The 24,090-nt window shown below is 34.6% G+C and overlaps 1 protein-coding gene across 5 annotated transcripts in view; it reads right to left on the bottom strand.

The window, feature by feature from the left end:
* Window positions 1-24,090, bottom strand: part of GKAP1 (G kinase anchoring protein 1) — a 70,050-nt gene that overhangs the window by 22,644 nt on the left and 23,316 nt on the right. For all 5 annotated transcript variants that reach the window (XM_035024389.1, XM_035024388.1, XM_035024391.1 and 2 more), the window contains 2 exons: window positions 20,097-20,220; window positions 17,722-17,744 (listed from right to left, as the gene is read on the bottom strand). In XM_035024389.1, coding sequence (XP_034880280.1) covers window positions 17,722-17,744; window positions 20,097-20,220 — 147 coding nt within the window. The remainder of the gene's footprint in view (window positions 1-17,721; window positions 17,745-20,096; window positions 20,221-24,090) is intronic.

Raw genomic sequence — 24,090 nt, forward strand, 5'->3', positions numbered from 1 at the left:
GGAATCCAAAGACACAAATAGGTTGAAAGTGAGGAAAAGGAAAAAGATATTCTGTGCAAATATTAACCAAAAGAGAGCAGGAGTGACTATACTATTAGACAGAACAGACTTCAAAATAAAAAAAGGTTACCAGAGACAAAGGCAGACATTATATATTATAAAGGGTTTAATACAGCAAGAAAATATAACAATTATAAACATTTACATATGCAATGACAGGCCATAAAGATATATTAAGAAAAACTGACAGAATTGGAGAAATAGGCAGTTCTATAGTAATAATTGAGACTTCAGTACCCCACTCACAATAATGATTAGAATAACCAGACAGAAGGAAATAAACAACTTAATACAAAAAACCAACTAGATCTATCAAATATATACAGAACACTCTTCTCAAAAACAATATACACATTCTTTTCAAGGGCACATGGGATATTTTCCAGGAAAGCCCATATACAGGGCCACAAATGAAGTTTCAATAGATTTTAAAAGATATTATATAAAGTATCTTCTCTGACCACAGTGGGATAGAGTTAGAAATCAATAACATAAAGTGGAAAATTTATAAAATTGCAGAAATTAAACAACACAGTTTTAAACAACGAATGGATCAAGAAAGAAATCACAAAGGAAATTAGAAAAATACTTAGGGATAAATGAAAACCAAAACACACCATACCAAAACTTACAGAATGCAGCAAAAGCAGTGCTAAGGAGAAATTAATAGCTATAAAGGCTTACCTTAAAAAACAAGTAAGATCTCAAATCAACAACTCAACTCTACAACTTAAGGAAGTAGAAAAAGAACAAAAAACTAAACCCAAAGGTAGCAGGAGGAAATGATAAAGATTAGAACAGGTACACAAAACAGAGAACAGAAAAATAACAGAGAAAATCAATGAAACCAAAAGTTGGTTCCTCAAAAAGATCAACAGAATTGACAAATCTTTAGCTAGATGGATGAAGAAAACACTCAAATTACTAAAATCACGAATGAAAATGGGGACATTACTACTGGTTCTACAGAAATAGGATTATATATGAACAACTGCATGCCATATAAATTGGTTAACCTAGATGAAACGGACAAATACCTAGAAACAAAAACCTTCCAAGACTAAATCATGAAAATAGAAAATCTGAATAGACCTATAACTACTAAAGAGATTTAATCAGTAATCAAAACTCTCCCAATGAAGAAAAGCCCTGGACCTGATGGTTTCACTGGTGAATTCTACAAAACATTTAAAGAAGAGCTAGTATCAATGTAGACACTTAACCGACTGAGCCACCCAGGTGCCCCTTTGTTGTTACTGTTACTGAGTTTTAGGTGTTCTCTATATATTCTGAATATTAATCCCTTATCAGATGTATGATTTGCAAATATTTTTTTTCTTTCTGTAGGTTGATTTGGTCATGGTGTGTAATTTTTTAAATTAGCTGTTGAATTGTGTTTGCTAGTATTTTGTTGAGGATTTTTGCATTGATATTCATAAGTGCCACTGGTCTATAGTTTTCATGTAGTGTCATTGTCTAGCTTGGGTAGCAGAGTTATGCTGCCTTAAAAAATGAGTTAGGAAATGTTTTCTCCTCTTCATTTTTTGGGAAGAGTTTGAAAAGCATTGATACTAGCTCTTCTTTAAAGTATGCAGAGCCCACTTAAGATTCTCTCTCTCCCTCCCTCTGCCCTACCCCTGGCCTGCATGTGCATGCTCTCTCTCTCAATAACAAACAAAAAACAACAACAAAAAAACCCACTACAATGAGTTACCACCTCATATCCATTAGAATGGTGCTGTCCAGAAAACAAGTGCTGGCAAGGATGTGGAGAAATCAGAACCTTTGCATGCTGTTAGCAGGAATGTAAAATGGTACACCACTGTGTAAAACAGTATGACTGTTCCTCAAAAAATTAAAAGTAGAATTACCACATGATCCACAACTCCACTTCTGAGTGTATTCCCAAAAGAATTAGAGGCAGGGTGTCAGATATTTGTACAGCCATGTTCACAGGAGCATCAATCACATGAGCTAAAACATGGAAGCAACCCACGTGACCACTAACAGATGAATGGATAAGCAAAAGTATACAGTGGAATATTATTCAGCCCTAAAAAGGAAATCCTGCAATAATGTATAACATGGGTGAAACTGGAAGACGTTATGCTAAGTGAAATAAGTCAGTCACAAAAAGACAAATACTGTATATGATTCTACTTTATGAGGTACTTAGAGTAGTCAGTCAGAGACAGAGTAGAATGGTGGTTGCCATGGGCTGTGGGGACAGAAGAATGGGGAGATATTATTTAGTAAGTATAGATCTTCATATTTACAAGATACAAAGAGTTACGGGGATGGATGGTGATGATGGCTGCACAATATGGATGTAGTTAATACCACTGAACTATACACTTAAAAAGGTCAAGATGGTAAGTTTTGTTATAGGTATTTTGCGACAATATAAAAATGGATCACAGACTTTAAAGGAATAACTAAAACTAAAAACTTCTAGGATAAATCATTGTGAACCTGGGTTAGGCAAGAGCTATTAAATGAATACTAAAAGCACAATCCATAAAAGAAGAAATGGTAAACTAGACTTCATCAAAATTAGAAACTTTTGTGTTTCAAAAGACAACATTAAGAAAATAAAAAGTCAGGGCACCTGGTAGCTCAGTGGGTTAAGCATCTGCCTTAGGCTCAGGTCATGATCTCAGGATCCTAGGATCAAGCCCCACATTGGGCTCCCTGCTCAGTGGGGATTCTGCTTCTCCCTCTCCCTTTGCCCCTCACCCCCCGCTTGTGTGAGCGCATACTCTCTCTCTAATAAATAAACTCTTAAAAAGAAAAAGGCAAATCACATCCTGTGAAAGAATATTTACAAATAATATATTTGATAAAGAACTTGAATCCAGAATGTTTAAATAAATCTCACAAAAACAATAAGATGACATACTTTAAAAATGGGCAAAATATGTGAATAGACATTTCACCAAAGAAGACATTAAGACTGGCTGATGAGGGCATGAAAAGATGTTCAAAATCACTAGTCACCAGGGAAATGCAAATTAAAACAACAATGAGATACACTACATACCCATTAGTATGGCTACAATCAAAACAAGAGACAATAACAAGTGTTGCCAGGGATGTGGAGAAACTGGAACCTTCATACATCTCTTGTGGGAATGAAAAATGATACACTCTGGAAAACAGCTTGACCATACAACCCAGCAATTTCACTCCTAAGTATCCACCTAAGAGAAATGAAAACAAGTATCTACACAAAGATATGTATGAAATATTCACAGCAAATTCCATCAACTGTTGAATAAACAACATTTACACAATGAAATGCTATTCAGCAATGAAGTGAGATGAACTATTGACACACACTATAATGTAACATGGATAAATCTCAAAAATGGACTATGGTTATGGTTGCACAGTTCTTTAAATTCATTATAAGTTACTGTATTGAATTATACACTTAACAAAGGGTGAATTTTATGGTATATAAACTAACTCAATAAGACTTTCTTTTTTAAAGAACACCCATGATAGCACTATTTTACTTAAAAACTAGAATATTACCAGTACCTTGTCCTCTATTGTATGAGTAACTGTTCACATGAATTTAGTGTTTATTATTTCCATATTTTATTGGTTTTATTAGATGTCACTAAACAATATTCATTTTGGATAAGTTTTGGGGGTTTTTTAATTTAAAAAATTTTATTTACAAAGTTGGACATTTTTTATGGTTTTTGTAAAATGCTTGATTTTGTAAAACACTTGATGTCTCTTAACTACATTTAAAATTTCTATCCTTTGAGATAGCAAGAAAACAAAAACAGCCATCTCTTTTTTAACCATATGATAGGAGTTCTTTCTGTGTCTGGATAATGAGTTGTGTTTTGAAAACATGTTCTCTCAATTGTGCCCTTTTTTACATTTTTTAATATTTTTGTGAAAAATAAGTTATTGATTTTGAATAACAATTTACCAACCATCCATTTTATGGTGTTTTTGTTAAGATCTTCCTTACCTAGAGCATCAAAAATATATTCCATATTTTTTAGTTCTATGGGTAGTACAATTGCCTTTCACACAGAAGTATTTAATCTATGTGGAATAGATCTGAATGTGTGATGAAAGATCAAGATCCAATTTGACTTTTTCCCAATATGACTAACAACCGTCCCTTGCTTTTCCACATATAAGACATGATGTTAAGTAATGAGCACACTGTGGAATTAGCGACAGGAACAAATCAACCACTGGAACAGAATAGAGAGCTCAAAAAATAGACCGCTGCATATATGGAATTTTGATGAATGACAGGTAATACATTAAATATTGGTTCTTCTTTAGGAGCTCTTTGCTTTTTTTTTAGCCTTTGTTCTTCCGTATTAGTAATTTGTTGAGTTCTTAGGGGTAAAAAAGCTTTTAGGATTTTCATTGGAAATGCAGAAACAATTTGGGAAAAATTGTTATAAAGCTTCTTATCCACTCAAACAACATGTCTTTCTATGTAGGTCATCTTTGTCTTTCAATAAAATTTTATAATTTGCTCCATTAAGTTTCTGCATAACTTTTGTTAGATCTTTAGGTACTTTATAATTTTTTGTTGCTACTATAAATAGTATCCTTTTAAGAAATAACTTCTCTTTTGTACTTGCATAAAGAAAATCCAATTTTAAGCTTTTAATTTTTTTTTTTGGAATCTTTAAATTGAGTATAGTTGACACACAACTATAGATTCAGGTATACAACACGGTGATTCAACTTCTCTATATGTTACGCTGTGCTCACAAGTGTAGCTACCATCTGTCAACATACATCACTATTACAGTATCACTGACTATATTCCCTATGCTGTGCCTTTTATTCCTGTGACTTATTCATCCCATGACTAGAAGCCTATATCTCCCACTGCCCTTCACCCATTTGCCCATCCCTCCACCCCACTTTCCTCTGGCAACCATCAGTTTGTTCTCTGTATTTGCAGGTCTGATTTTGCTTTTTGTTTGTTTCTTTATTCATTTGTTTTATTAAGTTACACATATGAGTGAAATCATATGGTATCTGTCTTTCTCAGTCTGACTTATTTCACTTAACATAATACCCTTAGATCTACGCATGTTAAGAACATATGAAGCATATATACAGTTTGAAGAATAATTATAAAGTGACATGCTTATAAGTTACTATCAAGGTAATAAAACCCTGCTAGCACCCCAAAAGATTCCACGCTTCTCTTTTCTTCTTCATTAGAGGTGTGACTATTTGAACTTTTTGTGATAATCTCTGATTTTATTGCCTGTCAACCTATGCATGCATCCCTAAATGAGTTTAATTTTGCTTGTTTTTGAACTTTATATGGAATCATGTTGTTCCTGATAACAGTAATTCATTCACTTTCAATGCTGATTAGTATTCCATTGACAAAATTTGCCATAGTTTGTTATTCATTTCATGGTTGATGGATCATATGGTAGTTCTATTTTTAATTTTTTGAGTAACCTCCATACTGTTTTCCATAGTGGCTGCACCAATTGACATTCCCACCAATGACACATGAGGGTTCCCTTTTCTCCACACCCTCGCCAACATTTGTTATCTCTTGTCCTTTTGATAATAGCTCTTCTAACAGGTGTGAGGTGATGTCTCATTGTGGTTTTGATTTGCATTTTCCTGGTGATTAGTCATGTTGAACATCTTTTCATGTACCCGTTGGCCATCTGTATGTCTCCTTTGGAAAAATGTCTACCCATATCCTCTGCCCATTTTTTAGTGAATTGTTTTTTTTGCTATTGAGTTGTATAACTTCTTTATATTTTTTGAACATTAACTCCTTATTAGGAATACAACTTGCAAATATTTTTTTTCCATTCAATAGGTTACCTTTTCATTTTGATGATGGTTTCCTTGGGAGTGCAGAAGCTTTTCAGTTTGATGGAGTCCCACTTGTTTATTTTGGCTTTTATTGCCTCTACTTTTGGGGTCAAATCCAAAAAACTCATTGCTAACGGCAATGTAAAGCTTACCACTTATGTTTTCTTATAGGAGCTTTCTTTTTTAATTGTAGCTGACATACAATGCTACATTAATTTCAAGTGTACAATACAGTGATTCAACAATTCTATACGTTTCACAATGCTCACCACAGTAAGTGTAGTCACCATTCAATGTTATATTATTGACTATATCCCCTATGCTGTACTTTTCATCTCTATAACTTATTTGTAACTTAAAGTTTGTACTTCTTAATCCCCTTCAATTTTGCTCATTCCTCTACCACCCTCCCCTCTGGCAACCACTAGTGTGTCCTGTTTATGAATCTATTTATGAGTTTTGTTTGCTCATATTTTAGATTCCACATATAAGTTAAATCATACGGTACTTGTCTTGCTCTGCCTGACTTATTTTACTTAGCATAACATCCACTATGTTCATCATGTTATCACACATGCCAAGGTTTCTTTTTTTTTTCTTTTTGCTAACTTTTCTAGGAGTTTTAGGGTTTTACGTCTTATATTCAAGTCTTTAATCAATTTTAAGTTAATTTTTGTGTATTGTATAAGATAGTGGTCCAGTTTTCCCAATACCATTTATTGAAGAGACCGTCCATTCCCAATTGTATATTCTTGCTTCCTTTGTCATAAATTCATTGGCCACATATGTGTGGATTTATTTCTGAGCTTCTCTATTTTGTTCCATTGGACTGTGTCTGTTTTTACACCAATACCATACTGTTTTGATTACTATAGCTATGTAGTACAGCTTGAAATCAGGGAGCATGATATCTCCAGTTTTGTTCTTCTTTTTCTACATTGCTTTGGCTATTCAGGGTCTTTTGTGGTTCCATACAAATTTTAGGATTTTCTGTTCTATTTCTGTGAAAAATCCCACTGGAATCTTGATAGGGATTGAGGTGAATCTGTAGATTGCTTTGGGTAGCATGGACATTTTAACAATATTAATTCTTCCAATCCATGAGCATGGGGTATCTTTCCATTTATTTGTGTCTTCCTCAATTTCTTTCATCAATGTCTTATAGTTTTTAGTCTACAAGTCTTTCAACTCCTTGATTAAATTTATTCCTAGGTATTTTATTCCTTTTGATGCAACTGTAAATGGGATTGTTCTCCTTAATTTCTCTGATAGGTTGTTATTATTATTATATAGAAATGCAACAGATTTTGTATATTCATTTCATATTCTGCAACTTTAATGAATTAATTTATTACTTAATAGTTTTTGGTGGAATCTTTATTGGGCCTTTTCTATACACAATATCATGTCATCTACAAATAGTGACAGTTTTACTTCTTCCTTTCTGATTTGGATGCCTTTTATTTCTTTTTCTTGCCTAATTGCCCTGGCTAGGACTTCCAGTACTATGTTGAACGTTTTAAAACTGTAACGAGTTACCTCTTCATAAGCAGTATACCATTATTCCATATTCTCACCAACAATTCAAATCATCAGATGCTTTGGGGGCACCTGGCTAGCTCAGTGGTAGAGCACGTAACTCTTGATCTTGGAGTTGTAAATTCAAGCTCCATGTTGGGTGTAGAGATTACTTAAAAATAAAATCCTTAATTACACACACACACACATCATCAGATGCTTGGATTTTTGCTAAACTGGAGGTTAAGTAATATTCTCTTTGTGGTTTTAATTTGCATTTCCATGATTACTAATGAGGTTGAACATCTTTTTATATGTTTTTAAGCCATATAAATATCCTCTTTTGTGAGTACTTGCTTTTTCGATTCTTCAATGAGTTCTATTTTAGAAAAAAATCTTTTCCTACTCTGAAGATCATCCTTTCACTTTTCTAACATATTTTGATGGAAAGAAGTCCTTAAAGTATAAATTTAAAGCTAGTGGGTTTTATCTTTCCTACCCTAAAGTTATAAAAAAATATTCTCGTATTAGCACCTACAAGTTTTGTAACACAGCCTTTGACTTTTAGGTCTTTGATCCACTGTGAGTGAATTTTTATGTATGACATGAAGTAATAATCTAATCTTTTTTCCATAAAAATACTCAATTGCCCAAAACCATGTGTTTAAAAAAAGTTCATCCTTTACCCAGTAGTATTCCATATCACTCTGTTACAGATCAGGGTTACATTCATGGTTGAGTGGTTGGCCTATTTCTGTGCTATTTTGTTCTAATAGTCTATTTATCTATCATTATGCCTATACCTTACTTTATTAATTATTAATTTTATAAAAAATCTTGATATTTGATTGGGCAAATTCCCCTATCTTTTTCTTCAAGAATGTTTTGGTTATTTTTGGTCCTTTGCACTTCCATATTAATTTTTTAGAAGTGCTTTAGTTTTTAGCTTAAAAACTAGGTTGTCAAAATGAAACAAACAGACTCAAATACAGAGAACAAACTGGTGGTTGTAAGGGGCAGGTGGGTAAAACATTAAGGAGATTAAGATGTACAAGCTTACAGTTATAAAATAAATAAGTCATGGGGATTTAAAGTACAGCTTAGGGAACATTCTCAACAATATTTGTAATAACTTTGTATGGTGGCAGATGGTAACTATACTTACTGTAGTATTTTGTAATGTATATAAATGTTGAATTGTTATGCTATACACCTGAAACTAATATAATCGTGCAGGTCAACTTCAATTAAGAAAAAACTAAATTGTGGTTTTGGTTGGGATTGCACTGATTTTACAGATTAATTTGAGAAAAAGTGATATCTTTATGATAATAAGTTAAGGTATATTCCTCCACTTACGTCTACTTGCTTGCAATAAAGTTTTGTAATTTTCCCAATATAGGCCTTACAGATTTTTATTAAATTTATTCCCAGGTATTACTATATTACTGTAAAAAGCATTTTGATTTTAATTACACTGTTAGTGGCATACAGAAATACAAATAATTATTGAAACTGTTTCTTTAGCTATAGTGAAAGGAACTAAAGCTAGCATCATAAAAAACCTTTTGTCAGCCTTCCTACCAGGAATGCAAAATAACTTTCTTTATTTCACAAACCCCTGTACCTCTAACAAGTCTAAAATAGTATATCCACTTTGGAAAACAGTAGTTTCTTACAGTTAAACACACATCAAGAGAATAAAAAGTACAGCATAAGGTATATAGCCAGTGATACCGTAACAGCATTGTATGGTGACAGATAGAAGCTACACTTGTGGTGAACATCTAACATATAACTTGTCAAATCACTGTGTTATGTACCTGAAACTAATTTAACATTGTGTGTCAATTACACTCAAATTTTTAAAAATGAAAAAAAAAAAATTAGCAAACATAACATCTACCCCATGACATAGCAATTTCATTCTTAGGTTTTTACCTAAGAGAAATTAAACATGTAAGGACTTGTACATGAATGTGCATAGCAGCATTATTCATAATTTAAAAAGTGGAAACAACTGGGGCACCTGAGTGGCTCAGTCGGTTAAGCTTCTCTTTTTTTTTTTAAAGATTTTATTTATTTGTTTGACAGAGAGAGACACAGCAAGAGAGGGAACACAAGCAGAAGACAGAGGGAGAGGGAGGAGCAGAATACCCGCTGAGCAGGGAGCCCGATGTGGGGCTTGATCCCAGGACCCCGGGATCATGACCTGAGCCGAAGGCAGATGCTTAACGACTTAGCCACCCAGGCGCCCCGCCCCTAAGCTTCTGACTCTTGATCTCAGCTCAGGTCTTGATCTCAGGGTTGTGAGTTCAAGCCCTGCACTGGGCTCCACGCTGGGCATGGAGCCTATTTAAAAAAAAAAAAAAAAAGGTAGAAACACCCCAAATGTCCAAGTAATTAATGTGTAAATAAAATCAAATACAATGGAATACTATTAGTGATAAAAAGGAATGAAGTACTGACAGATGTTACAACATGAATGAACTTAAAAACATTCTGCTAAGTGTAAATCTCAAAAACCACATTTTGTATCATTCCATTTATACTAAATGTCCAGAATAGGCAAATCTATACAAATGATGTAGTGGTTACCTAAGTCGGGGTGTGGGGTTAGGACCAAAGGGGTACAGGGAATAACTGGTAATAAGCATGAGGTTTCCTATGGGGATCACAAAAATATTATACAATTAATTACAGTAATGGCTGCACAACTCTGTAAATATACTAAAATCAGCTGAATTATACACTTTAATGGATAACTTTATAGTATGTAAACTATACCTAAATAAACCTGGGTTTTTAAAATATTTTATTTTATTTTATTTAAGTAATCTTTACACCCAACATGGGGCTCAAACTCATGACCCCAAGTTCAAGAGTCACATGCTCTACCAACTGAGCCAGTCAGGTGCCCCTAAATAAAGCTGTTTCTAAAAAATGTTTTTTTATTTTTGGGCGCCTGGGTGGCTCAGTTGGTTAGGCAACTGCCTTCGGCTCAGGTCATGATCCTGGAGTCCCTGGATCGAGTCCCGCATCGGGCTCCCTGCTCGGCAGGGAGTCAGCTTCTCCCTCTGACCCTCCCCCCTCTCATGTGCTCTCTCTCATTCTCTCTCAAATAAATAAATAAAATCTTTAAAAAAATAAAAATTAAAAAATAAAATGTTTTTAAAAATTTTTATTTTATTATGTTATTTTTTTTTTTTAAAGATTTTATTTACTCATTTGTGACACAGAGATACAGAGAGAGAGAGAGCATGAGCAGTGGGAGAGGCAGAGGGAGAGAGAGAAGCAGACTCCCGGCTGAGCCAGGAGCCCGATGTGGGGCTCGATCCCAGGACCCTGGGATCATGACCTGAGCTGAAGGCAGACGCCCAACCATCTGAGCCACCCAGGCGCCCTTATTATGTTATGTTAATCACCATACATTACATCATTAGTTTTTGATGCCATGTTCCATGATTCATTGTTTGCATATAACACCCAGTGCTCCATTCAATATGTGCCCACTTTAATACCCATCACCAGGCTAACCCATCCTCCCACCCCCTCCCCTCTAGAACCTTCAGTTTATTTCTCAGAGTCCATAGTCTCTCATGGTTCATCTCCCCCTCTGATCCCCCCCCCTTATTTCTCTCTTCCTACTTTTTTTTTTTTTTTAACATATAATGTATTATTTGTTTCAGAGGTACAGGTCTGTGATTCATCAGTCTTACACAATTCACAGTGCTCACCAGAGCACACATCCTCTCCAATGTCTATCACCCAGCCACCCCATCCCTCCCACCCCCCACCACTCCAGCAACCCTCAGTTTGTTTCCTGAGATTAAGAATTCCTCTTCAGTGAGATCATAAAAAATGTTCTAATAGCCTTATTCCTAATGGTCCAAAAAATGGAAACAAACTAAATGTCCATCCACAGGAGAATAAATAAACACATTACGATATATTCATACCATGGAATACAATTTAACAATGAAAAGGAAAAAACTACTGGTACACACAACATCAATGAACCTGCAACATTCTGGAAGGGAAAGAGCCAGACCAGAGAATAACATACTGTATGCTTTACTTCAAATAAAGAAGCAGAATTAATCTATGATGATAGAAATTACAACAGTGGTTGCCTGTGGGGGGCAGGGGATGACATGAGAAAAGGACTGGCATGGGGTAGAAGGGAACTTTCTGGAGTGATGAAAATGTTCTTTACCTTGTTAGGGATGTGGGTCGTATATTTATATGTGAAACCTCATCAAATTTCACTTAAGACGTGTATATTCTATTGTGCGTAAATTATACTTCTTAATAAAAAGCAAACAAACCTAGCTTCCCACTGAGTCCCTATTTCCTACGTGAAGAATACATCATTTATAGAGTAAACTGACAAATATTAATGCTTGATCAACAATTCCTTTCATACTTCCAGGGACTGTAAGACACCTTTAGAAGAACAGCTTCCCAGCTTTATAGTTTTAAGATACATTAATACATGGTAATATGCAAACCTCAAATGCTCTATCTATGTGTGCGATTTCTCTTTCACTACACTTGAATGCTCTGAACTTATTTCAAGGGAAAATCTAAATAATGGCATTCTTAAATGAGCTCTTATATTAAAGATGACATTATATATGGGGTAAGTCTACCTTCTTCTCCCCACTAGGACAGACTCTGGTGGACTCAAGTCTTGAACTTGAGATGTTTATTTACTAAGCCCTTATCATGCAACACATAGGCTACTCTCATGGAACTCACAATCTACTGAAAAAGACCAAAACTAACACATAGTAACAAATACAGTAATTAAGCACTCTTCCATATACGTCAGAAATGGCAAGTGCCTGTAAGACACGCACTTTTTCCTCTTTTATAAATGGCAAGTGTAATTAATCGATAGTGAAATTTTTTGCTGCTGAATAAGGATGCAGTCTCACAATTCTACTTCATGCAATACTCCACTAAGCAGAAGACCCTAACAATGTGCTTGAACTAAGAGAAGAAATAAAATCTATGTGCCTCTGTTATGTTGTAAAAATATATGGAAGAAAGAGACCCAGAAAGGCTAGAGAAGGTTTCAGTGAGAAGAGAGAACATTCATTCATTCATCAACCAACTTCCCCATTTACATTACCTACTACGCAACAGGAATTAGGAAAACTAAATCAATGAGATATGGCCCCAGACCTCCAGGAACTCAAATTCTTTTTTTTTTTAAAGATTTTATTTATTCATTTGAGACAGAGAGATACCGAGAGAGAGAGCATGAGCAGGGAGAGAGGCAGAGGGAGAGGGAGAAGCAGGCTCCCCACCGAGCCAGGAGCCAGATACGGGGCTTGATCCCAGGACCGTGGGATTATGACCTGAGCCGAAGGCAGACGCTTAACCGACTAAGCCACCCACGCGCCCCGGAACTCAAATTCTAAAGAAGCGAAACAATGATAACAGTGTTGAGTGTTATGAAGTATATACAGAATATTCTGGGCATCTGAGACCAGGAAAAAAATGACTCTTTAGCCAAGTTCTGAAGCATTAGTTTAGGCAAATAAAGATGGCAGAAGAGTGACATCACATAGATGGCAACTTAGATTGTTCCTGACTTCGCTCCCTCTCTCAGAAGAACTAACAACTATTCATTCACAAGACACCACTGAAAAAGATGGAAGAGAAGAATACATAGGTAGACAAGGTAGCATGAAAAAACACAGTGTGTTCCGAAAAACTCTAAACACTTTTCCATGGCTTGATGCAGGTCAATCGTGAAATATGAGAAAGATTTTTTCAAAAGTAGTAAGGGAAGGGAAATAGCTGGGAGACTATTGGTTTCATAAACTCTCCTCTACCATTCAATTACTATTATATGCATGTATTCTTGAAGTAAAAATTTAAGTTTAATGAAGAACATACTCTAAAAAAATAATGGATAAAGGAAATCATCATTAATAGCTACAAAGGCACTGAGTGCAACTCTGAGGGGAAACTTTATAATGGTTGACAACATCTGAACCCATTGATCAAATTTTTAAATAAACTTTTAACTTCAGAATACTCTTAGATTTACAGAAAAGTTTTGGATGACAGTTTCCACATATCGCTCACCCCATTTCCCCTGTTGATAACATCTTATATTATTATAGTATGTTTTACCACTAAAGGACCAACACTGATACAATACTGTAACTAGATTCTAAATTTCATTCACATTACACTAGTTTCCCCCTAATGTTCTTTTCCTATTCCAAGATTCCAACCAGGATATATATTACATTTATCATTTCTCCTTAGCCTTCTCTGTCCATGACAAATTCTCAGACTTAGTTTTTGATGACCTTGAAAGTTTTGAGTTATTCAGGTCAGGTATTTTGTAGAGTGGCCCTTAATTTGGATTTGTCTGATGTTTTTATCATGGTTTGACCGGGTTTATGTGATTTGGGGCGGGGGGCTGGGAACCACAGAAGTATAGGCCATTCTTACCACATCGTATCAAGGTTATGTGCTATCAACATGATATATCACTATTAATATTAATATTGATCACCTGGTCAAGGTTGTGTTTCCCAGATTTCTACAGTGTAAAACTAACTAATTTCCCTCCCTCTTTCTGTACTCTACTCTTTGGAAGCAAGTTACCAAGCACAACCCATACTCAAGAAGAGTGGAAGGAGTTAAGCTCCCTCTCCTGGAAGGGGAATATCTACACAAATTATTTGGAATTTTCTGTAAAGGAGATTTGTCTCTTGTCTTTTATACATTTATGTGATCATTTATGTTAGTAATAGCCATTTCTTTAAGGAGATCAATTTTATCATAAAAATAACCATTCTATGTCCCCTAATGTGATATGATAGAAAGCATATCACACCATGTAGGGAATATTCTTGCTTCCCTCATCTCCTCAAAGAAAAACTGAACTTTAACCTATCAAGACTCAAAAGCTAATTAACAATTTATAGGAAATCCTATAAGGATGTAACCTCAAGATCCCCTGGTAACCATTCGATCTGTCAGGAGGTGAAGCCTTAGATAGCAACTGAGACTTGTGAGAGAAATGAAGAATCCTAAACCTATATAAATCCCTGGATCCAGTCAACTATAAGGCCAGCTCTTTCCCTATCCTTCCTCGTTTGTTATACCACCCAAATAAGCATCTCTTTCTTGCTTATGTTGGATTGAGTTGGGCGTCTCTTACTTACAACATAAGAGGGTTAACAAATATAATAAACACAAATAAGGAAAGGCATGGGAACAAAAATGAGTTCAGGACATTGAGGAGTAGGAAACAGGCTGAGTTGCTTAGGAAAAGCTAGATTTTAGGTGAGATTTTTAAAAACTAGGTAGAATTTATTTGCTTTTAAAATTTAATGGGCTATTATTGCTGTTCTCCTGTATCTTGGTAGCGTTAACTATAGGGTTCAATTTTTAGCATATAATATTTAATTGCACACTGATAATTTATCATAATTTTAGAAATCAACAGAGTCAACCTTACTTTTCAGCTAATATAATGAGGACCTAAATGAATAAGTTATTCATCCAAGCTCATATATCTAAGGTAGACATGCAGGAAGCATTGTGCAAAAAAAGGAACTAGGGTATGGAGCCAGATAAGACCAGGTTTGTTCCCCTGTTCCCTCTCTCACCCAGGGCTTTTTATTTTTGATGTAATTTTTAAATACACAGTACATAGACATAATAGAAAACTTCAAAATTTACATTGTGAAAAGCAGCCTCTCTCCTATCCCAATAAGCCCTCCTCCCCCCACCCTTTGACAACCACTGTTACAACTTCTTGGGTACTCTTCTAGAGATAGTCTATTCAAGCATATTGAAGACTTGACCTTTTAGACTTTAAGACATAGGATGATCACTAAAAATTTTAAAGCTATTGAATGGTACTAGAAGGACTGGGGCTGGGGAGGCAAGATAAAAGTGGAGCTAAAGAGGAAGCAGTACCTATGAGATACTCCAACCTGCAGCACCAGTGTTTAAAAAGGCAACACGTGAAAATTAAAAACAACTTTAAGGATCAAATAATGCTCCTTAAAAGGCATAATCAGTTAAGGTTTCTAAGAGGAATATACAAGCACCTATTCTTTATTCATTCTTCTTGTCTAGAATTCTTATGGGATGTTCTTGACTATACTGAAGAATGGGTAGGGGACTGGGGTAGCAGTGGCAACCAACACTTCCTGGTCATTTAAGGAAGAAAAATTAATTGTTCCCATCCTCTACTCCTGCAAATGTCAATTTCATTCTAATCATTTCAAGGTGAGAGAGATTACAAAGAAAGCATGGAGATTAATAACATAATCAAAATGGATGGAGAAAGAAAAAGGGGAATGATGAAATCAACCTGAGAACAAGTTTAGATGGCAGTTAGAGGAATATACAGGAAGTTCAAGTACTCCTCATCACCTAGCAATAAAGTAAAAAAAAAAAACAACTTTTCTCTTTTGAATTTTATCCAGTAAATACCTGATTTAAGAAGGAATGGATGAGATGCATACTGTTCTCAAGAGAGGTTAGGAATTTTAAAGTTCCCATGGGGGAAAAACATCTCTTGGCTTAAGTTAGAGATGGAAAAATAAGTCAATTACTGAGCATACATATGTAACAAAGACTTGTATACTTTTAGAAGTAGAAAGCATATCTCATTTTAGACTTGAAATCAGACATTTTTTTCAGATTTATTTTTGAACTCTCTGAAAAAGCTCTTCTAGATTCCTAGAGTGATGGCATAAATGCTACAACACTTAAATATTCAAGTCCCAACAAAGTGACACCTCTAATGAAATGGAACATGACTTTGGTATATTTTTAACAAGTATCAAGGATAATGTGAATTACATGTTCTTTTGACCAATTTCTTAAAGTAGTTATGTAGGAAATAAATTATAATTAGACTGCATTTACAAAAGTAGAAAATGTCTTAATAATTAGGATCATTCAAAGTGAATTTTATTACATATCAAATTATTAACAGAAGACAATCAGAACACAGCTCTAGAACTATAATAAAAGACAAAATATATGCTGTGTCACCACCTATGCTTGTTTAAATACAACTTGGATGGAATATATTAAATACATGAGATCCTGTCAGTCTGAATTTTTTTTCCTCTTTCAAATCAGGAAAGAAGGAAAAGCATGAAACAGTTTATAAAAATTATTTTTCCCTTCACTAACAGTTGCTGGTAGTCTCTTAGGAATAGGGTGTACCATTTGTATCTGCTTTCTTATTTGCATAAACCTATCCTCCAAGTAAGTCAATGGATTAAAAAAATGGAATCAGTCCAAAAGTACTTGTTTTCCGCTTCAAACATAAAATGAATACTCAGACTATATTTGTGGTCATTTAAATTTTAATCTAAAAAATGGTGACAGTAGTTTTTAAATAAAAAGAATTTCCACCATCCATTTTAACAAATCAATTTTGTGCTTGTGTGCATAGTTAAGGACTATAGACACAGAGTTATTTATATGTGGTTTCCTAGAGATGATTTCATTTTCCTGACCTGTCAAGCAAATACTTGAAACAACATCAAAACTGGTCAAAAACCATATATGTATTACAACGTGAAAACAAGGAACATCTCTGACCATTCAAAAAATCAACTGATGGAATTACTAACAAGAATATATACATAATATAATAGGGAAACTTCCAAATTAGTAGTCAAAATAACTCCTAACATTTTATTAGTACCTTCTTCAATACTAGAAGATATTTTATAGTAGTACCTCCCAATTCTAAAAGATTTGTAGAATCTGGTACTAGAGTCTTAAAAAAAAAAAAAGTTATCAATAGCCCTAGGAAGTTATGTGTAGGGAGCACTACCCTCTAATGGTGAATTAAGAGTAGTATATGATCGATAGCTATAAACTATAGAATCGTATCTTATCTCACAACTTCCATAATTCCAAAATATCTTGAGACTTTGTTTCAGGATATCAGGATATTTTTAATAAAGACTGGAGTGTTACACCACTTTTCCCTAAAATTTTAAGCTTACATGTGGTAAATCTTTGGTGTGGGTTAGGATACTAAATGAGGATACTAAAGCCAAATAATATACCTTCTTCATATTTCCTTCATGCAAATGGTATTTTTATTCTACTGTAATATATTTTATATCCTTATAATAGCCAGATCGACAGGACTAAATTCATTCACAACAAATCTATGCGCTGTCCTTTAAATGGTTAGGTCTCAAAAAAGACTTACTGCCAAACAGTGAAGTGTTATTCTTAAAATCATCAAGTGTTTTCTAGAATAAAGATGGTTACAATAACACTTACCTCAGTCTTCTTACTAATGTGATCTGTAAATGAAAAAAATGATGAAAATTCATTGAAAAAATTAACAATATTAATATTTTATTAGTATTAATAATTATTATACCCAATATGTAAAAATATTTAAAGTAACTGAGAATTTTAAAGTTATAATAAGAGTTACAGAAGTCATTTGGGGGTTATCTAAGATATCAGATTTCCCTCTCTAGGTATAAGATGTTAAATTTCAACATATAATTACTAATTTGCTCTGCTTAGGGGCTATATCTTATATCCCAGTAAATGCCACCCATACCACAGGGTATTATTAAATTTTAAACATTTGAATTCTAAATAATTTAGGTCTTTGGTTTCACACAATTTGGGGGGGGACAAAAAGGGAAGCAAATATGTCTAAAATCAAATCACAGGGTACTGTAACTGCAAAATTGTACAGAACACTGCCTTTGTGGAAAAAAATAAAAAGGAGAATAGTAATTTGTGTCCTTTAAACCTCTTAGTTTCTTTATTTTAAAAATATACATCATAGTGATGTGATAATACTATCAGAAATCTTAAAAACTGATGTATATTTATAAAATGAAAAGAAAGAAGGCAATAAGAAATATATCCAGATTAAGCAAATCATTGACTTAGTAACAACACAGCATTTCTGGAAAGGGATTACAGAATGAGGAAAAGGAAGACATAAGGGAATCCATACAGATACAAGGTTGAAACTAAAGTACATAGAGGTAGTAAGTGTTCTTATTTAAATTAGAGATGACTGGGATATCTAATATTTAACATTGCTTCTTGTGCATAGAAGAAAATTTCTCTTCTCAAAGACTAACAATAATTTAATAGAATAGCAATCATATGACTGAGAATTTAAAAGCTGGTCCAGCTCTCTAAAGCATCTGTTGATCAGAATAGGGTCTGTAAGTATAATAAATGTCAAAATCACAAGTTTCAGCTCAAGCTACAAAATCCTAATTATTCCTAATTTCCTTTTTATTCCTAACGTCACAGCCATTCTAGTGTCTAGCATACAATGTAATGCCAGAACCTGAGAAAGAATCATGACTGCTTTAATCATGTCTTGAAATAGTCATCTACCTTCCCTTTAACAGTACCATACTGATGTCTTTCTTAATCCAACTAATAAATTTACATAGTACTTATAATCAAACATGAAAAATAAAGAAGTTTTCAAAAGCATTCTTTTCATGTTTCTGCCTAGTTTTTAATGAAATATATTTTATATAAAATCTTTCTTGCCAAAATTTAAACGCTAACATACATCTGTTCTTTTAACCTCAAATAAGAAACTTAGTAAGAGAGGCAGACTATAGGAAAAACCATCCTGATCCTTAAACCAAAGCAATATAATGCTCTAAATTTATTCCTAATTTCACAAATAGGCTTGCTTCTGAAAACAGTAAAGTATTTCATTGTGGGTTTTTTTTTTTTTTTAGATTATTGCTGTAGTATTAATACTCACAGAACAAATGCCCAATGTATTAATTCATATGAATCCAACAGATCACTATCAATGAACAAACAACTGTTCATTTGTCAGCAACTATTCTGACTGGCATAAGCACAACGCTGTCCAAAAAAATTTTCTGTAATTATAGTCATGTTCCATACCTGTGCTATCTAATGTGGAAGCTACTAGTCACATGTAGTTACTGAGCATTTGAAATGTGGCTATCGCAACTAACGAATTTTTTTATTTTAGTTCATTTTAATCAGTTTATATTTAAATCGCCACACATGAATAGTGGCTACCATATTTAACAGTATAGACTTAGGGTTTTCACGATTCCCCACATCAAAAAAAATGTGCTTTATGGTCTGTCTTCAAAAGTTTGGTGAATGGTGTAGTTTCCTTGTCTTCTCTGTTCAATAAAAAAATACAAATGATATTATAAAGTTTTCTGGTAGTAAGTCTCACTCTAAAAATTTGTATTTTAATTTTCTAAGGTGTAGTTCCAGATAATTTGAAGAGGTTGACCAATAATGGGTGAAATCTGAAGATACTATTCCTGGTCTAGTGCAAGTCCATTCACTTTATGTATAAGGACAGTACTCATGTTTCAAGATGACTCAAAAACTACAAATACAATTTTTATTTTCAGTGAGTTTTAGAAAACGGACAAATTCCGATACAAAAAGATGTATTTGTACTGAAGTTTTATGGGGATTTAATGACTACTTTTAAACTACCCCCCCAAATTGTTTCTTTCCAAACAGGTCTACATTTTTCACAATCTCAGTAACACATTAACAAAACAATTTTTACTTATTTTAAAAATTAACAAGGAACTTAAAACTTAAGTATATAAAGACTTAAAATAGTCTCTCTAGCATAATAGATTTCATACATATATTACCTTCAGATTGAAAATCTTTTAGTGATACTGTGAGAGGTTTGTCTTTTCCCTGATGATTCTTTCTTTTATCTTTTTTATTCATAACCTTTGACTGAGTTGAAGCATTTTCAGCATTTTCATACTCCTAAAAAGAATTACCAACAATAATTAAGCTTGATTTACACTGGTAAAAAATCAGCATACTGTTATAGGTAATATATTAGAATTTTATTTTTTAAAGGTAAACTGCAAATAAAAAGAAATCAATACTTGAAGCTAGCCAAATTGTATAAAAGCATAGCTTTTTTTTTTTTTTTAAGAGAGAAAGCACACACGCAGGTGGGGAGGGGTAAAAGGAAAGTGAGAGAGGGGATCTTAAGCAGGCTCCACTCACAACAAGAGCCCAACACAGGGCTGGATCTCATGACCCTGAGACCATGACCTGAGCTGAAATCAAGAGTTGGACACTTAACTGACAGCCACCTAGGCACCCCAGGATAGCTGTTTTTTATTTATATACTCAATCTCTTGCCTCTTAAACATTAAAATAGAAACAGAAAGCTATACCTTGTGGTTTATAACCTCTCCTAGTTGCCACTTCTTCTTTATTTCGGGACCAAACTTAAGACAATCATCTATAGTCAATTTCCTTTCTCACCACCTCTGCCAAATCTGGCTTCCCCTGTTCTCTGCCACTAAAATTAAGGTCAACCTCCCCCACAATGCCATATCCAAAGACACTACTTTTTCAAACATCTCTTGGTTTTCTCAATACACTCTGACTACTCTTTAGTCTCCTTCACTGGCTTCTCATTTCCAAACTCTTCTCACCATTATTCCATTCTTAAGCTATTCTTTTGCTTTATACCCATTGTTCCTCAAAGTTTAAAGTTCTACCTATACACTGATGATTTTTGTATGTACAAACAACTCACTGGACTGTTCAGTAAGCATCGCCAAACTAAATATGTTCACCCTGCCTTCCTTACTGGATCCTCCAGTGAGGACCTTGTTTAATGCCACCATCACCCACACAACTGTGTAGACTAGAAACCTGCGTCACCTCTGTCTGCTCTTCCTGCAGACTTTATATACAAATTAGTCACAAGGTCTTGTTGAGTTTATCTCCTTATATCTGTTCTCTTCTCTTCAGACCTTCTGTCATTTCCTTATCTTCTTTGGCTGGACACTGCAACACCCTCTAATTTTAGCCCCTCAATCCATCTTCTACATGGCTATAGCATGAGTTTCGAAAATGAAAACCTGAAATCAATCTAAAAGTTGAAAATATTCAATAGTTCTCTGCCAACAGATTTATAAAGCCCAATCTCCTTAGCCGGGGGCATGAGATTCTTTATATCCTATCCTTCAGAAAGTACCTCTAGCAACTCCAAATCAAAGACACTATACCCTTTCACATTCACATATCCTGTACATTTGCCACTCCTTCCCTGACAATGCCTACTTTCTCTGGCCTAGACTGTGACCTTTTAATACACCTAGTAAGACTCCTCTGTAAGAATCCTTTTCTAAAACCCATCCCCATCAAAGGCAAAAAAATTCTTCCATATTTCTGAATTCCCACTGCACTGAGAACATTCATCTCTCAATGCTATACATAGTAATTATATGTATGTCTTCCTCCTCTACACTCAAGGACTGGGACCATATCTTTATCTTTCTATTATGTGCCTTGCACATTTTGGCTATTCAAAAAAAGATTTGGCAAATGAGTAATAGAACAGAATAGAAAATGCCACCCCAGGGGTGCCTGGGTGGCTCAGTCAGTTAAGCATCCAACTCTTGATTTTGACTCAGGTCATAATTTCAGGGTTGTGAGATCGAGCCCCACATTGGGCTGTACACTCAGTGGGGTGAGTGCTTGAGATTCTTTCCCTCTGCCCCTCCCCTCCATGCACACTCTCTCTCTCTAAAATAAATAAATCTTAAAAAAAAAAAAAAAGAAAAAATGCCATCCTAAACTTTAGCTCCTAAAAAAACTCTTACACTAAAATAATTATAGTTATTTTATTAGAATATTGACTTAAAACTCAATGACTACATTAATGCAATCACATCAAACTAACCATTGCATAAAAGAGGAGTTCCTCCCTTCTCTGAAAGTCTTTATTGTCTGATAGAACCAATGCTTTTGGGTAGCAGGCCTATGGCCGTGCCAAGAAAACTGGCTGGGAGCATGGTATTTTATCAGCACTATCTACTCTACTCCTCCTCTAAATATATAGCTAGTTCTTTTAGCTTTAGAATCTAGACATATATCTCACAACAATAAATCATTATTATATGATAGTATTCTATTTGATAAATTTTATCTCTGAAGTAAGCAAGTCAAGAGATTTTTTTTTTTATACTTTTCCAGTGTAACTTGAAAGGTCTATTTAAATAATGAAATAATAGGAAAGCTAGCTGTGTTCATTTTTCTAATTGCCAGCTTTGTGTTTAAATGGGCGACTAACAATAAGGATCGTAGTTATTCTTGATTATTCAGGATAATCAGACTAGGGACATGGAAAATGAAACTAACACATATAATGTATGAAGTCTTTCTTCCTTTTCCCTTGAACTACAAGTAAAAAGCAAAATCATCTGCTCTAGATTTTAATTCCTCTCTTCCCTTCATCTTAAGTGAAGGAGCTAGTGTACAATGACAGCCTAAAGGCCCTTAAGCATGACCAGGGTCATTTATGATCAAATACAATCACAAGCTGAATACATTTTACAGACCAAAAAAATTTCCAATGCATGTAAAGGACTAAAATATCAAATCCTATAAAAATAATAAATGCTCAATTTAAATATAGAAACTAGAAGCCAACACTACCTTTTACTTAAGTGTTCCTATAGTTTCAAGCTGTACAATGCACTTCAGCAACCCAATATCACAGTTTAGATAAAATTCAGAGTTCACAAGGCCAAAACATCAGAAATTGCCTCACATTTAGTTAATTGTTATATATCTCCAGCAGAAAATCCCTGTACTCAATTTTAATTTTTAAATCTACTTATTTCCTGTGTTTATTTAAAATAAATTAAAATAGGGCACCTGGGTGGCTCAATTGGCTAAGTGACTGCCTTCGGCTCAGGTCATGATCCTGGAGTCCAGGGATCGAGTCCCACATCGGGCTCCCTGCTCGGCGGGGAGTCCGCTTCTCCCTCTGACCCTCCCCTCTCTCATGCTCTCTCTCTCTCATTCTCTCTCTCTCTCAAATAAGTAAATAAAATCTTAAAAAAATAAAACAAAATGAGTTAAAATAAATCATCTGCTATTAATTTCATTTCCTCTCTTCCCTTCGTCTTGGGTAGACTAATTTCTTAAGGAAACATTCCAAATCACCAGAGTTCAGTCTGTTGCCTCTCAAAACCTAGGGAGTAATCTTATTATAAAAGCTTTGTAACCTGGGTGGCACAGTCAGTTGAGCATCCAACTCTTGGTTTCCGCATGGGTCATGGTCTTGGGGTCATGGGATCGAGCCCCATGTTGGGCTCTGTGCTCAACACAGAGTTTGCTTGGGACTCTCTCCCTCTGCTCCTCCTCCCCACCCCAGCTCTTTCTCAAATAAATAAATAAATCTTTTAAAAAATTATTTTTTAAATTTTTTATTGTTATGTTAATCACCATACATTACATCATTAGTTTTTGACGTAGTGTTCCATGATTCATTGTTTGTGCATAACACCCAGTGCTCCATGAAGAACGTGCCCTCTTTAATACCCATCACCAGGCTTACCCATCCTCCCACCCCCCTCCCCTCTAGAATGTTTTTCAGAGTCCATCGTCTCTCATGGTTCGTCTAAAAAATTATTTTTATTTTTTTTATTTTTTTATTTTTTATTTATTTTTTTAAAAGATTTTATTTATTTATTTGACACACAGAGAGAAAGCACAAGTAGGCAGAGAGGCAGGCAGAGAGAGAGGCAGAAGCAGGCTCTCCACTGAGCAGGGAGCCTGATGCGGGACTCGATCCCGGGACTCCAGGATCATGACCTGAGCCGA

Source organism: Mirounga leonina, unplaced genomic scaffold (assembly GCF_011800145.1).
Source record: "Mirounga leonina isolate KUSES-001 unplaced genomic scaffold, KU_Mleo_1.0 Mir_179, whole genome shotgun sequence".
Classification (NCBI taxonomy): domain Eukaryota; kingdom Metazoa; phylum Chordata; class Mammalia; order Carnivora; family Phocidae; genus Mirounga; species Mirounga leonina.